This window comes from Microcaecilia unicolor, chromosome 4, assembly GCF_901765095.1.
Source record: "Microcaecilia unicolor chromosome 4, aMicUni1.1, whole genome shotgun sequence".
In the NCBI taxonomy this organism is placed as follows: Eukaryota; Metazoa; Chordata; class Amphibia; order Gymnophiona; family Siphonopidae; genus Microcaecilia; species Microcaecilia unicolor.
The window spans coordinates 215,162,153-215,178,314 of record NC_044034.1 but is presented as its reverse complement, the minus strand read 5'-3'; the positions used below and the strand labels follow the sequence as shown (position 1 = coordinate 215,178,314).

Genomic DNA, 16,162 nt, shown 5'->3' with positions numbered 1-16,162 from the left:
CCCCTTGAATAGAATGGTATGTGGTGAATGTGGTAATGAATGTTGAGTGAGGGCGGAGTAATTTAGGTTTTAATGAAGGTGAATTTATATGGCAAGGATTGTATTGAAATAGTGTTTAAATAAAGTTGAGTATCTGTTATTGATAAAATCAAAAGACCTCTGGAGTATAGTGGATGTGGACAATCTAGAGACGCCAAGAGTAGACTGCGCCAAAAAGAGATTTACAGGCAATGTGTCTGAAGTATAAATTTACATGTGAAAAAAAGTTTCACCAATGGAAGAAACAAAAAGAAAATGATTCTTAGCTTTCTTGGGTGTTTCTGAAAGGATACAGACAGAGCACTGGCAGTATTAGATCAGTTTTCAAAGGAATTTGCTCAGGTAGTTTAATAATTAGCTAGATAAATTCCCTGGGTTGAAAGTTTTTCTTCATTTAGTGTGCACACAAGTATATACAGTGGGGGAAATAAGTGTTTGATCCCTTGCTGATTTTGTAAGTTTGCCCACTGACAAAGACATGAGCAGCCCATAATTGAAGGGTAGGTTATTGGTAACAGTGAGAGATAGCACATCACAAATTAAATCCGGAAAATCACATTGTGGAAAGTATATGAATTTATTTGCATTCTGCAGAGGGAAATAAGTATTTAATCCCTCTGGCAAACAAGACCTAATACTTGGTGGCAAAACCCTTGTTGGCAAGCACAGCGGTCAGACGTCTTCTGTAGTTGATGATGAGGTTTGCACACATATCAGGAGGAATTTTGGTCCACTCCTCTTTGCAGATCATCTCTAAATCATTAAGAGTTCTGGGCTGTCGCTTGGCAACTCGCAGCTTCAGCTCCTTCCATAAGTTTTCAATGGGATTAAGGTCTGGTGACTGGCTAGGCCACTCCATGACCCTAATGTGCTTCTTCCTGAGCCACTCCTTTGTTGCCTTGGCTGTATGTTTTGGGTCATTGTCGTGCTGGAAGACCCAGCCACGACCCATTTTTAAGGCCCTGGCGGAGGGAAGGAGGTTGTCACTCAGAATTGTACGGTACATGGCCCCATCCATTCTCCCATTGATGCGGTGAAGTAGTCCTGTGCCCTTAGCAGAGAAACACCCCCAAAACATAACATTTCCACCTCCATGCTTGACAGTGGGGATGGTGTTCTTTGGGTCATAAGCAGCATTTCTCTTCCTCCAAACACGGCGAGTTGAGTTCATGCCAAAGAGCTCAATTTTTGTCTCATCTGACCACAGCACCTTCTCCCAATCACTCTCGGCATCATCCAGGTGTTCACTGGCAAACTTCAGACGGGCCGTCACATGTGCCTTCCGGAGCAGGGGGACCTTGCGGGCACTGCAGGATTGCAATCTGTTATGTCGTAATGTGTTACCAATGGTTTTCGTGGTGACAGTGGTCCCAGCTGCCTTGAGATCATTGACAAGTTCCCCCCTTGTAGTTGTAGGCTGATTTCTAACCTTCCTCATGATCAAGGATACCCCACGAGGTGAGATTTTGCGTGGAGCCCCAGATCTTTGTCGATTGACAGTCATTTTGTACTTCTTCCATTTTCTTACAATGGCACCAACAGTTGTCTCCTTCTCGCCCAGCGTCTTACTGATGGTTTTGTAGCCCATTCCAGCCTTGTGCAGGTGTATGATCTTGTCCCTGACATCCTTAGACAGCTCCTTGCTCTTGGCCATTTTGTAGAGGTTAGAGTCTGACTGATTCACTGAGTCTGTGGACAGGTGTCTTTCATACAGTTGACCATTGCCGACAGCTGTCTGTCATGCAGGTAACGAGTTGATTTGGAGCATCTACCTGGTCTGTAGGGGCCAGATCTCTTACTGGTTGGTGGGGGATCAAATACTTATTTCCCTCTGCAGAATGCAAATAAATTCATATACTTTCCACAATGTGATTTTCCGGATTTAATTTGTGATGTGCTATCTCTCACTGTTACCAATAACCTACCCTTCAATTATGGGCTGCTCATGTCTTTGTCAGTGGGCAAACTTACAAAATCAGCAAGGGATCAAATACTTATTTCCCCCACTGTATTTACCAGTGGATTTCTCCACTGCAGCCCGAATATTCAAAAGGAAGCTCTATTTATGAGACCAGGCCCATCAGAGACACAGAAACATACACAACTATGCACCCTCGCTCTTCAGACTCCATGCTCCTTCCTATACAGGTTGAACTTTCTTTCAAGAAATGTAAATCTGCCCTTAAAACCTGGCTGTTCCACCAAGCGTTTTATCTTACCTAGGTTTGATTTTTCGCAATTTCTCACCACCTTCCCTCCCTTTCTACTCCAGCTCCCTCCTATTTGTTCTAAAACTGCTGTCTGTTTCTTTGTATGAGTGGTTCCTTTTCTATCCTGAACTATAGTTCTTTTCATTATCTAATTTTCTGTTAAATTTTAAGATTGTAGACCACTATGATCTGTCAGTTAGTTAATGGTGATATAGAAAATCTCACTAAATAAATAAATACTTGCATACATACATTTACTCTCACACTTTAGTCACACACAAAAGCATGCACACTCTCATTATTCAGATATACACTCATGCACATGCATGTACTCTCACTCTTCAGAAGCACACAAGTACATGTAGACTGTTACTTTTCAGACAGAAACACACACAGGGGTCCTTTTACCAAGCTGCGGGTAAAAAGCCCCCAGACAAACAGTGGGGAGCCCTTATTGCCACCTACTGAAGTGGCAATAAGGGCTCCTGCTGTAACCTGATTACTGCCGGGTTACCGCCAAGCAAACCATTTCTGGGGGTTTTCTCTTTCCTCCAGAAATGGTGCGTACTTGGGGCGAAACTACCACTAGCGGACGTGTTGTGCCAACAGTAGTCCTGATTTAGCGTTTGGTAAACCTGCGTTGGGCTTACCGACGCTTTGTAAAAGACCCCCACAGTCTCTTGACTAGTACTGTGTTGCTTCTGCTGCTCATGTGCTTATTCAGGCAATGGTCTCCCTTCCCCAAAAAACCCTACCCACCATCATGTAACGTTCTTGCATTTGCTGGCAGCTCTTTTTCTCAGTTTGTAGTATCTCCCATACACTTTCCCCTATTCCTTATACATTCCAATTTGTTCTCAACAACCTCTCTCCCTCAAGAACACTCGCTGGTTCCATTAACTCTTTCCAAGGCCTTGTGCAGAGCAGTCGGTTATCCAGACAGCAAATTTTGGGTGGTTAGGAAGTGTCCTCTCCCTGTCCCCTGACACACCATCTCCTCAACTCACAATATAAATACCTGAGCTGTAGTCGTGTACATTAACACCTGCTGAAATAAACACGTGTGTATTTTATAACATACACTAACTTCATGATTCTACCTTCACTCGACCCATACTGTACCTCTGAATACACCAACATGCAGGTCATGTAAAATTATGTGACTTCTTGTCCCTGCTCTTACGTGTGAAAAATCCTTAATAAAATAAAATTACCTCAGTAATGTGCAATTCTGGTCACTGCATCTCAAAAAAGATATAGCAGAATTAGAAAGGGTACAGAGAAGGATGGCAAAAATTATAAAGGAGCTGATATGACTTCCCTATGAGGAAAGGCTAAAGTGGCTGGGGCTCTTCAGCTTGAAGAAGAGATGGATGAGGGGAGATATGATAGAGGTATCTAATATAATAAAAGGCACCCTCAACGTTCTGAGGACAACGTTCTGAAGTCACTCAGACTCCCAGAACGGTTCGTAAGTTCGTGGTGGTGAAGCCACTGAACGACTTGCTGCCCCGCCCTCGCGTCAAACGTCATGACGTCGAGGGCGGAAAACCAACAGAAAAATGAAAGCAGGGACCGCATCAAGGAAGGGGGAGGAGTAGGGAAACATGCGGAGCGTGTTTCCCTACTCCTCCCCCTGCCAAGGAAACGCTGGCTACCAACCGCGCCGCGTGCCTCAGGTAGCCCCGCCCCGACCGCCCGAGCACCACTCTCCCTCCCTCCCAAGTTCAGCAACGCGCGACGGCGACGTGGTGGGGGCGCTCCGCCCCAGATGTCAGCGGGTGGGGGGTGCTGCGAGTCCGCTCCCGGCGCTGTCCTGCCTTTAAAACCCAATTTGAAGCGCTGGAATAACAGGCAGCAGCGCCTCGCGTCTGCCCTTCTACTAAAAATCTCTTCGACGACGTCATTGGGCCTTCCCACATTGAGTCCCGCCCTCCTCTCAGGTAACTTCCAATTACCGCGAGGGCGGGTGGGACTCAATGTGGGAAGGCCCAATGACGTCGTGGAAGAGATTTTTAGTAGAAGGGCAGACGCGAGGCGCTGCTGCCTGTTACTCCAGTGCTTCAAATTGGGTTTTTTTTTTTAAGGCAGTGAGGGTGGTGGGCCTGGGCGGCAGGAGAATGGAGCTGGTAGGTGGGGAGGGACTCAGATGGGAGAAGGGTGTGGGGTTCTCAGGTGGGGGGGAGGGGGTTCTCAAATGGGAAGGAGACTGAGGTGGGAGGGGTTCATGGATGGGAGAAGCAGAAGGGGGTGGGGAGGGGGTTCTTGGATAGTTGAAGGGGACGGGTGGGGAGGGGACTGGGGTTCTTGGATGGGAGAGACTGGGGAGGGGGTTCTCGGATGGGAGAAGGGGACGGATGGGGAGAGGACTGGGATTCTTGAATGGGAGAAGGGGACTGAGGTGGGGAGGGGGTTCTTGGATACTTGAAGAGGACGAGTGGGGAGGGGACTGGGGTTTTTGGATGGGAGAGACTGGGGAGGGGGTTCTTGAATGGGAGAAGGAGACTGAGGTGGGGAGGGGGTTCTTGGATGCTTGAAGGGGACGGGTGGGAAGGGCACTGGGGTTTTTGGATGGGAGAGACTGGGGAGGGGGTTCTCGGATTGGAGAAGGGGACGGGTGGGGAGGGGACTGGGGTTTTTGGATGGGAGAGACTGGGGAGGGGGTTCTTGAATGAGAGAAGGGGACTGAGGTGGGGAGGGGGTTCAAGGATGGGAGCGCTTCATGAAACCCCATACACACTCACTCTCTCATCTGGCAGCGCTTCCTGTACCCCCTGCCCCCCCCCCCCCCACACACACACACTCCCTCACTCTCTCATCTGGCAGCGCTTCCTGAACCCCCTGCCCCCCCCCCCCCCACACACACACACTCCCTCACTCTGTCATCTGCCATTGCTTCCTGAACCCCCCCCCCCCCCACACACACACACATACTCACTTACTTTCATCTGGCAGCGCATCCACAATCCCCCACACCCCTCTTCTTCCAAGCTGAACCCCTCCAACACATCCCCCCCACCCCACACACACACTCTCTCTCTCTCTTCCTCTCCTCCAGCACACCAATTGCTTAGGTGCAGTGGCAGCAATCTCAGACACCAGAGAAAGAGGGGGGCCTGACACCATAGAGAGAGAGAGAGGGAGGGAGGGAGGTATCTCTGTCACACACACACACACTCTCTCTCTCACAGACTATGTGTTTCTGTCTCTCACTCTCATACACTCTATGTCTCACATTGTATCACATTCACTCTCTATGTGTCACACAGTCACTTACATACTCGCTTGGTCTCATACACTCAGTCTCACAGACAATCTGTGCCTCACACACACTCTCATTCACGCACACACTGTATCTGTGTGAAACACACTCTCTCTCTCTCTATCACACTGTGTCTCCCATACGCAATTGCACACACTCTCATTCTCACACACACACTCTCTCACAGACACGCTCACACCCATACTCACTCTCTCTCTCACACACACACTCACACTTTCACTCTCTCTATCACACACAGTCACTCTCACATACACTCTCCAAAACATACACATTATGAGGAAAACCTTGCTAGCGCCCGTTTCATATGTGTCAGAAACGGGCCTTTTTTACTAGTATAAAATAATGAGTGGAGTGGAACAGGTAGATGTGAATCGCTTGCTTACTCTTTCCAAAAATACTAGGACTAGGGGGCACACAATGAAGCTACTAAGTGGTAAATTTAAAACAAATTAGAGAAAATTTTTCTTCACTCAGCATATAATTAACCTCTGGAATTCGTTGCCAGAGAATGTAGTGAACGCAGTTAGCTTAGTAGGGTTTTTAAAAGATTTGAATTATTTCCTAAAAGAAAAGGCCATAAGCCATTATTAAGATGGACTTGGAAAAATTCACTGCTTGTTTGTAGGATAAGCAGCATAAAATCTGTTTTACTCTTTTAGGATCTTGCCACTGTTGAAAACAGAATACTGGGCTTGATAGACCTTTAATCTATCCCAGTATGACAATGCTTGTGTTCTTATGTTATGTTCTTAAAAAGGATGGAAGATGCATGTTAGTAGAACTAACCCGGTATTTGTGCATCTGAAATGTTACTTTCAGGTTTTAATTACAATTTTCCATGTTAGTCAGAAAAATATTCAGACCAATGCAACCTACAACATTTTTGTTGCCGTTTAGTTTTACATATCCAGCTCAACCACTGGTGCCCCCACCTCAACCACTTTGCCACTGTTAATGAGAGGAGATGATGGTGTTGGAGAAATTTCTGTGCCAGTCCATTTTTGTGCTCTGTGTGACTGCACCACTCAAATAGCCTTTCTTACAGCACTGCCTGAGACACAAGAAAGAATGAGTTGTGATGTGAAAAAAGCTTGAGCAATGGCTGAATGCTTGGAAATCCAAATACTCGGCATAAAAATGGAAATGCCTAGTGTTACATATCCTAGAGGATAATCTAAGGATTTGTAGGAAATTGCACGCATGATTGTCTTTGTAAGCTTTGGAAACCTGCAATTAAGAAGACCAGGCTGCTTGGATCAGAGGGCCCTATTCCCATTCTTGGGTGAGAGGATACAGGTTTTCTTTGATAAATTTCAGGAGGGGGGGCCTTTCGATCTCAGGGCTACATAAAGCATTACAGCTGAAATCCCAGAATAGAGCATTTGCTGATCTTATAACAAGGTGGGATCGAGACCTGGGGGGTTCGGGTAGGGGTATAGAGTCACTAAAATTAATAAAGAGAATCCCTGAGATATCGGTGAATGCTGATCTGAGGGAGTGCCAATTCCGTACTTTACACAGCATATTTTACACAGGATCAGTTATTTAAGATAGGGGCGGTGGAGACCCCGGAGTGCCAGAAATGTGAGCAGGGGACAAACTCCTTTTTTCACGCTTTCTGGGAGTGCCAGGGGACCCAGGTTTTCTGGAAGGCAGTGTTCAGCTATCTGGGGAAATTGTTAGGATGTGTAATACCGCTTTCTCCAGCAGCGGTACTGTTGGATAGCTATGAAGCATTTCATATACGGAACAAATCATATATATTGCTTCTTAGGAAGGCAGGTATACTGGGGAAGAAAGTGATTTTGGGGGTTTGGGTAGGGGAAGATGCGCCATCTTTTTGAACATGGAGAAATCGATTACATGCACTGATGCTTTTAGAGCGACAATACGCGAAACAAACCCCCAAGAGACTATAACTGTTTCAAGCAGTATGGGACATATATATTGAATCCCTTCTGCATAGGGCCAAGAGTCTGCTTTTAAACCCCTCTTAAGGAATGGAGAGGCAGTATCAGGATGCTCCGTTGCAAACAGAGATAATAATTACATATGAAAACGTAGCTGGGGAAATGCCGGCCGGGTGGGGCCCCTTTCCTCTCCCCCCCCCCCCCCCCCCCCTTTCCTTTTTTTTTTTTGTTTTTCGGTTCATATAAGGATAACAGTGGAAGGGGGAGGGTGGGGGAACATAAGAGTGTGATTAATAAAACATTGATGACGTTTCGTATTTAGTATGCTTATAATGAGCATTATGGCTCTTAAGTGAACTGTTTGTATTGTTAAATGTGCTACATGCGACAAGATGTATTTTACATGTGTCATCAATAAAAAAAAAATTGTTGAATCATAAGAAGACCAAGCTGCTATTGCAGGTACTCATTCAGTCCCACAGAGGTTAGCTCATTTACAAGTTATGCACCTAAAATTTAAAAATGCAATTTGTTGGATTAGTTTGTATCATCTAAAATGTGTAAAATTGAGGTTGAGTGGTTAAGCAGTTGCTCTGGTTGCAGGGTTAATGGTGTGTCAAGCTTATGGCATGTTTTTTATATTTGGCATTTCTGTTCTTTGTTTATTTACATAAGTACATAAGTATTGACATACTGGGACAGACCAAAGGTCTATCAAGCCCAGCATGTTGTTTTCAACAGTGGACAAACCAGGTTACAAGTACCTGGCAAGATCCCAAAACAATAGAATACATTTTATGCTGCGTATCCTAGAAAATAAACAGTGGATTTTCAACAAATTAATTTTAATAATGGTCTATGGACTTTTCCTTTAGGAATCCATCCAAACCTTTTTTAACCCCAGCTAAGCTAACTGCTTTTACCACATTCTCTGGCAACGAATTCCAGAGTTTAATTACATGTTGAGTGAAGAAATATTTTCTATAATTCGTTGCATGCCCCCTAATCTAGTATTTTTGGAAAGAGTAAACATGTGATTCACGTCTACCTGTTCCACTCCATTCAGTATTTTATAGACCTCTATCATATCTCCCCTCAGCCTTTTTTTCTCCAAGCCGAAGAGCCCTAGCCACTTACTTTAGCCTTTCCTCTTAGGGAAGTCATCCCATCCCCTTTATCATTTTTAAGGCGGTGACCAGAATTGAACACAATATTTCAGGTGTGGTTGCACCATGGAGTAATACAAAGGCATTATAATGTCCTCATTTTTGTTTTCCTTTCCTTTCCTAATAACACCTAACATTTTATTTGCTTTCTTAGCCGCCATAGCACACTGAGCAGAGGGTTTCAACGTATTATCAACAATGATGCCTAGATCCCTTTTTTGCACTTGCTCACATTAAACGTCATCTGCCATTTAGATGCCCAGTCTCCCATTCTTGTAAGGTCCTCTTATAATTTTTCACAATCCTTTTCCGATTTAACAACTTTGAATAACTTTGTGTTGCCAGCAAATGTAATTATCTCACTAGTTACTCCCATCTCTAGATCATTTATAAATATGTTAAAAAGCAGCAGTCCCAGCACAGACCCCTGGGGAACCACACTATCTACCCGTCTCCATTGAGAATATTGACCATGTAACCCTACTCTCTGTTTTCTATCTTTTAACCAGTTTTTAATCCACAATTTCCTCTGGAGTCTTTCATGAGGTACTTTGTCAAACACCTTTTGAAAATCCAGATACATAATATCGACTGGCTCACCTTTATCCACGTTTGTTCACCTCTTCAAAGAAATGTAATAGATTAGCAAGGCAAGATTTCCCTTCACTAAATCCATGTTGGTTTTGTCTCATTAATCCTTGCTTTTGAATATGCTGTGTAATTTTGTTCTTTATAATAGTCTCTGCCATTTTGCCTGGCAGTGACGTCAGGCTCACCAGTCTCTAATTTCCATCTCCTCTGGATCCTTTTTAAAAATTGGCATTACATTGGCCACCCTCCACTCTTCCGGTACCATGCTTGATTTTAAAGATAAATTACATATTACTAACAATAGTTCCACAAGTTCAACTATCAGTACTCTGGGATGAATCCCATCTGGTCCAGGAAATTTGCTACTCTTCAATTTGTCAAATTGTGCCATTACATCCTCCAGGTTTATAGAGATTTCATTCAGTTTCTCTGACTTGTCAGCTTTGAATTTGGGATTTTGCTCACACCTTTTTCAGTGGTAGCTCAAGGTATTTTATATTTAGGTACACTGGGTGTTTTCCCGTCCCTGTCCCTGGAGGGCTCACATTCTAATTTTGTACCTGAGGCAATGGAGGGTGAAGTGACTTTCCCAAGATCACACGAAGCAGTAGTGGGATTTGAACCAGGCACCTCTGGATGTCAAGCCTGGTCAGTGCTTTTTTTGTAGAAAAAAAGGTGCCGGTACTCATTGTGGGCGGGGTCACCACACATGGCACCGCCCCTATTATAGCCACACCCACATTAGCCACACCCCTTATACCAGCCATGGCGCATATAAACAGACATCATTGAAAATATTATACTAGTATAGGAGAAAAAATAATGTGATTTTTTTTCATTATAAATAATTTCTGTAAGCTGTTACAGCTCCAGTATACCCAGTGCAAAATAAGACAAATTCCAAATACTAAAATGAAAATAAAATGATTTTTTTCTACCTTTGTTGTCTGGTTTTTCTATCCATATTGGTCCCAGTCTCTGATTCTGCTGCTCTCTATCTGTTCTCTTAACTCCGTTTCCAGGCTTCCTTTCCATTTATTTCTTTACTTTCCTCCTTTCTTCTTCTTTTGTTGCCCTGCATCCATAAGTAAAAGCTGGGTCCTCCTCCATAGAATTGACTGGAGGAGGTATAACATGGATCCAGCTTTTGCCTATTTTCTCCATCCATGTGCAGTTTTTCTCCTCTCTTCCCTTTCCCTCATCTCCATCCATGCGCATCTTCTTTTTTCTTTCCTCCCCTCCATTCATGTCCAGCACTTCTCCTCTCTCTTTCCCTCCATCCATGTCCAGCATTTCTCATCTCTCTTCCCTCCTCTGTATCCATATAAAGCAATAATTCTCTCTCCCCTCTCCTCCATCCAAGTCAGCATTTCTCCTCCCTCCTAGCCAACTCCTCCATCCATCCATGTCCAGCAATTCTCCTCTATCTCCTGCTCTCCTCTCCATCCATTTCTAGCATTTCTCCTCTCTCCCCTCTCATCCATGTCCAGCAATTCTTTCTTCCCTGTCCTCCCCTCCCTGTCCAGCGATTCTCCTCTCTCCCCTCCATGTCCAGCAATTCTCTCTTCCCTGTCCTCCCCTCCCTGTCCAGCGATTCTCCTCTCTCCCCTCCATGTCCAGAAATTCTCTCTTCCCTGTCCTCCCCTCCCCGTCCAGCGATTCTCCTCTCTCCCCTCCATGTCCCGAAATTCTATCTTCCCTGCCCTCCCCTCCATGTCCAGCAATTATCTCATCCCTGCCCTCCCATCAATGTCCAGCAATTCTCTCTCCCCTGCCCTTCCCTCCCATCCCATGTCCAGCAATTCTCTCCCCTGCCCTTCCCTCCCATCCCATGTCCAGCAATTCTCTCTCCCCTGCCCTTCCCTCCCATCCCATGTCCAGCAATTCTTTCTCCCCTGCCCTTCCCTCCCATCCCCTGTCCAGCAATTCTCTCTCCCTTGCCCTTCCCTCCCATCCCATCCTGTCCAGCAATTCTCTCTCCCTTGCCCTTCCCTCCCATCCCATGTCCAGCAATTCTCTCTCCCCTGCCCTTCCCATGTCCAGCAATTCTCTCTCCCCTGCCCTTCCCTCCCATCCCATGTCCAGCAATTCTCTCTCCCCTGCCCCTCCCATGTCCAGCAATTCTCTCTCCCTTGCCCTTCCCTCCCAGCCCATCCCATGTCCAGCAATTCTCTCTCCCCTGCCCTTCCCATGTCCAGCAATTCTCTCTCCCCTGCCCTTCCCTCCCATCCCATGTCCAGCAATTCTCTCTCCCTTGCCCTTCCCTCCCAGCCCATCCCATGTCCAGCAATTCTCTCTCCCCTGCCCTTCCCATGTCCAGCAATTCTCTCTCCTCTGCCCTTCCCTCCCATCCCATTGATTTTCAGCAATTCTCTCTCCCCTGCCCTTCCCATGTCCAGCAATTCTCTCTCCCCTGCCCTTCCCTCCCATCCCATTGATTTCTAGCAATTCTCTCTCCCCTGTCCTTCCCATGTCCAGCAATTCTCTCTCCCCTGCCCTTCCCTCCCATCCCATTGATTTCTAGCAATTCTCTCTCCCCTGCCCTTCCCTCCCATCCCATTGATTTCTAGCAATTCTCACTCCCCTGTCCTTCCCATGTCCAGCAATTCTCTCTCCCCTGCCCTTCCCTCCCATCCCATTGATTTCTAGCAATTCTCTCTCCCCTGCCCTTCCCTCCCATCCCATTGATTTCCAGCAATTCTCTTTCCCCTGCCCTTCCCTCCCATCCCATGTCCAGCAATTCTCTCTCCCCTGCCCCTCCCATGTCCAGCAATTCTCTCTCCCTTGCCCTTCCCTCCCAGCCCATCCCATGTCCAGCAATTCTCTCTCCCCTGCCCTTCCCATGTCCAGCAATTCTCTCTCCTCTGCCCTTCCCTCCCATCCCATGTCAGCAATTCTCTCTCCCCTGCCCTTCCCTCCCATCCCATGTCCAGCAATTCTCTCTCCCCTGCCCTTCCCATGTCCAGCAATTCTCTCTCCTCTGCCCTTCCCTCCCATCCCATTGATTTCTAGCAATTCTCTCTCCCCTGTCCTTCCCATGTCCAGCAATTCTCTCTCCCCTGCCCTTCCCTCCCATCCCATTGATTTCTAGCAATTCTCTCTCCCCTGTCCTTCCCATGTCCAGCAATTCTCTCTCCCCTGCCCTTCCCTCCCATCCCATTGATTTCTAGCAATTCTCTCTCCCCTGTCCTTCCCATGTCCAGCAATTCTCTCTCCCTTGCCCTTCCCTCCCATCCCATTGATTTCTAGCAATTCTCTCTCCCCTGCCCTTCCCTCCCATCCCATTGATTTCCAGCAATTCTCTCTCTCCTGCCCTTCCCTCCCATCCCATTGATTTCCAGCAATTCTCTCTCCCCTGCCCTTCCCTCCCATTGATTTCCAGCAATTCTCTCTCCCCTGCCCTCCCCTCCCATTACTTCCAGCGATTCTCCACCTCTTTCCTGCCCTCCCATCGACGTGCAGCGATTTTTCCGTCCCTCCCCTGCCCTCAACTCTCCCATATCCAGCAATTCTTCGTCCCTCAGCATCCTCCTTCACTGCCTGCCAGCCAGCGTCGGACTCAGAAGCGAACGGTGCAGGCAGCGATTGGCTGGCAGGGTCGTAGTTTCCCTCTGCATGTCCCGCCTACAACTTCCTGTTTACGCATAGGTGGGACTTGCAGAGGGAAGCTACGACGCTGCCAGCCAATCGCTGCCTGCACCATTCGCTTCTGAGTCCGACTGGCTGGCAGGCAGTGAAGGAGGACGCTGAGGGACGAAGAATCGCTGGATATGAGAGAGGTGAGGGCAGGGGAGGGACTGAAAAATCGCTGCACATCGATGGGAGGGCATGAGAGAGGCGGAGAATCGCTGGAAGTAATGGGAGGGGAGGGGAGGGGAGGAGGAGAAAAAGGTGCCGGTACGCCGTACCGTTGCGTACCAGCACAAAAAAAGCACTGAGCCTGGTGCTCTAACCACTAGGCTACTCGTCCACTGCTTTGTTTTTGTTTGTTTGTTTTTTTGTCATACTTAATGCTGTGTTTTGATTTGCTTGTCTAGAGCTTAGTAGTGATTAGGTGAGAAACAAATGATACATACATGAAAGAGTGAATGAATAAATAATAGACAGCAATCCCCCCCCTACTTTGATTAAAGCGTCCTTATGTTATCTGCTGTATGTATTAGCTCTTCTTTGTGGCTTCTCTGGGTTCCTCTATGTTTGGGAATCATCCTCTCACCCTCACTCTCACTCTCTTCTTTCATTGGAAAGTCCACCTTTTCTTGATATATATTTACTGCATTCCCTTTTTCTTTCCTTCCTTTTCATTTGTTCTTTACTGAACTCTGTCCGTTCTCCTTTTAGGTTGAAGACTTGAACCAGAAGATCTTTGACCTGAGAGGCAAGTTCAAGAGGCCTCCTCTGAGGAGAGTGCGTATGTCTGCTGATGCTATGCTACGTGCTCTGCTGGGCTCCAAACACAAGGTCAACATGGAGCTCAGGGCCAACCTGAAGCAGGTCAAGAAGGAAGATACTGATAAGGTACTGTGCCAATAGATCCTCTGTTCAAGCAGGATATATTTAACCTGTTGGCTAATGGATCCTTTAATCTGAAGAAACATAGAAACATGATGGCAGATAAGGTCCAAATGGCCCATCTAGTCTGCCCATCCTCAGTAACCACAAACTCTTCCTTTCCTGAGGGATCCCACATGCCTGTCCCACTCTTTCTTAAATTCTGACACAGTCCTTGTCTCCATAACCTCCACCAGAAGGCCATTAAAGACATCCACCACCCTTTTGGTGAAAGAGTATTTTCTTAGATTCCTCCTAAGTCTATTTCCTCTTAACTTCATCATATGCCCCCTCATTCCAGAGTTTTCCTTCATTTGAAAAAGGCTTGCCTCCTGTATATTGACGCCACTGAGGTATTTAAATGTCTCTATCATATCTCCTCTCTTCTAGTGTATACATGTTGAGGTTCCTAAGCCTGTCCCTATATGTTTTATGACAGAGACTGCTTACTCATTTTGTAGCCACCCTCTGGACCGACTCCATCCTGTTTATATCTCTCTGTAGGTGCGGTCTCCAGAATTGAACACAGTACTCTAAATGGGGTCTCACCAGAGACTTATGCAAGGGCGCTATCACCTCTTTTTTCCTGCTGGTCATCCCTCTGCTTATGCACCAAAGCATCTTTCTGGCTTTGGCCATTGCCTTTTCTACCTGTTTGGCCACCTTAAGTTCATCAGACCCAATCACCCCCAAGTCCCACTCTTCTTCCGTACAGAGAAAGATGCTTGGGTGCGTAAGGAGAGGGATGACCAGCAGGAAAAAAAGAGACGATAGTGCTCTTGTATAATTCTCTGATGAGGCCCCATTTAGAGGCTTAAGATCAATTAATACTCTTATTCCCAGTGCCTTACTTAATCTCATATTTTAACCCTAACTTTTAAATCCAAGCTAGAGAACATTTTTTTCTTTCACAAATTTCAAAATGGTAAAATCTTAAAGGGACCACACAGAAAAGAGCAAAGGTGTCTCAAAGAAAACTGTTGACAATGCTCTCAGAGTCTAAAAGTTTATTTGTTAACAACAAAGACTTGACATGGCCGTGTTTCGGCCAACTGGCCTTCTTCGGGATCTCACAGTGTTGTCTGTATGATCAAGAGCACACTGCTAGAGGATATGTTGTAGAATCAATCAGTTATCAACTTTAATCATGGTGGGAAGGAGAACACACCGCCAATGTAGGCTAAACCACTCCAACACTTCTCAGGACTAACAGCCAAATGTCTCTAGTCCGAAAAATGACTAGAGACGTTTGGCTGTTAGTCCTGAGAAGTGTTGGAGTGGTTTAGCATACATTGGCAGTGTGTTCTCCTTCCCGCCAAGATTAAAGTTGACGACTGATTAATTCTACAACATATACTCTAGCAGTGTGCGCTTGATCATACAGACAACACTGCTAGACTCCTGAAGAAGGCCAGTTGGCCGTAACATGGCTATGTTGAGTCTTTGTTGTTGACAAATAAACTTTTAGACTCTGAGAGCATTGTCAACATTTTTCTTTGAGTCACCTTTGCTGTTTTCTGTGTGGTTTCAAGTCTGCGAGTGCTTGTGTTCTTCTGTGTATATGTCAAAATCATAAAGGGGAAATGTAAGCATTTTTACCCCTCCTCAGGTAATGCAGGTCTCAACCGCTCACTCTTGCAACATCTCACTCCATCAGAAGTATTCTTTGCTTGAGGTGCCCTTCACATTTATGAGGTTACGCGCTTTGTTCTAATACATATCCAAAGATATATTAGTTAGATCAATGGAAGATCCATAACTGACTCCACCTTTTCTTGTCCTTGCAGGAGAAGGACTTGCGTGATGTGGGTGACTGGCGTAAGAATATTGAGGAGAAGTCTGGCATGGAAGGCAGGAAGAAAATGTTTGAAACTGAGGCCTAAGCTTCTCATTCTTGGTTGTCCTTCTCCCCTGCCCATCTTTCATCATCTCTTTATCAGTGTCCTTTAATGATCCACTTCTTGGACCTGATATTGCAGCAGTCCGAGAACCAATCCCTGAGTTTCTTGCAGCAACTGCACTCGTCAACCACCATTGCTATAGAAACAACCAAAATGTCTTACATATTCTTTGGTAGCTGCATGACTGGAAGAAGAAGCAAGTAAGCACAATGGTAATTTCATTTTGCAGGATCTGTTGTTTCAGAGTAACTTAACATGTAAATAAAGCTTTGAAAGTACAGTTGAATTTTTAAGCTTGGTGACCGAGGCCTACACTTCCTGTCATGTGACTTTTTCTCTGTCTTTCTCTTTCTTTTTTAAAGAGTCAACTCATAAAAGCCACAGGTCCTCTCTGAGCTAGGATACCACATAACCTCAAAGACAAAGAATAACCTTTACCTTAGAAGGTATTATCAGGGATTGGTTTCAGTTCCAGGCGCATCTCTGTGATGTGCCAAGATAGTTGAGTTCA

General features: G+C 45.9%; 1 protein-coding gene across 1 annotated transcript in view; it reads left to right on the top strand.

Annotated features, from left to right (window-relative positions):
• Positions 1-15,944, top strand: part of TNNI2 (troponin I2, fast skeletal type) — a 39,863-nt gene extending 23,919 nt beyond the window's left edge. The window contains exons 7-8 of the mRNA XM_030201232.1: positions 13,541-13,717; positions 15,538-15,944. Of these exons, the coding sequence (XP_030057092.1) occupies positions 13,541-13,717; positions 15,538-15,633 (273 nt within the window). The 3' untranslated portion in view covers positions 15,634-15,944. The remainder of the gene's footprint in view (positions 1-13,540; positions 13,718-15,537) is intronic.
• The last annotated feature ends 218 nt before the right edge of the window (positions 15,945-16,162 follow it).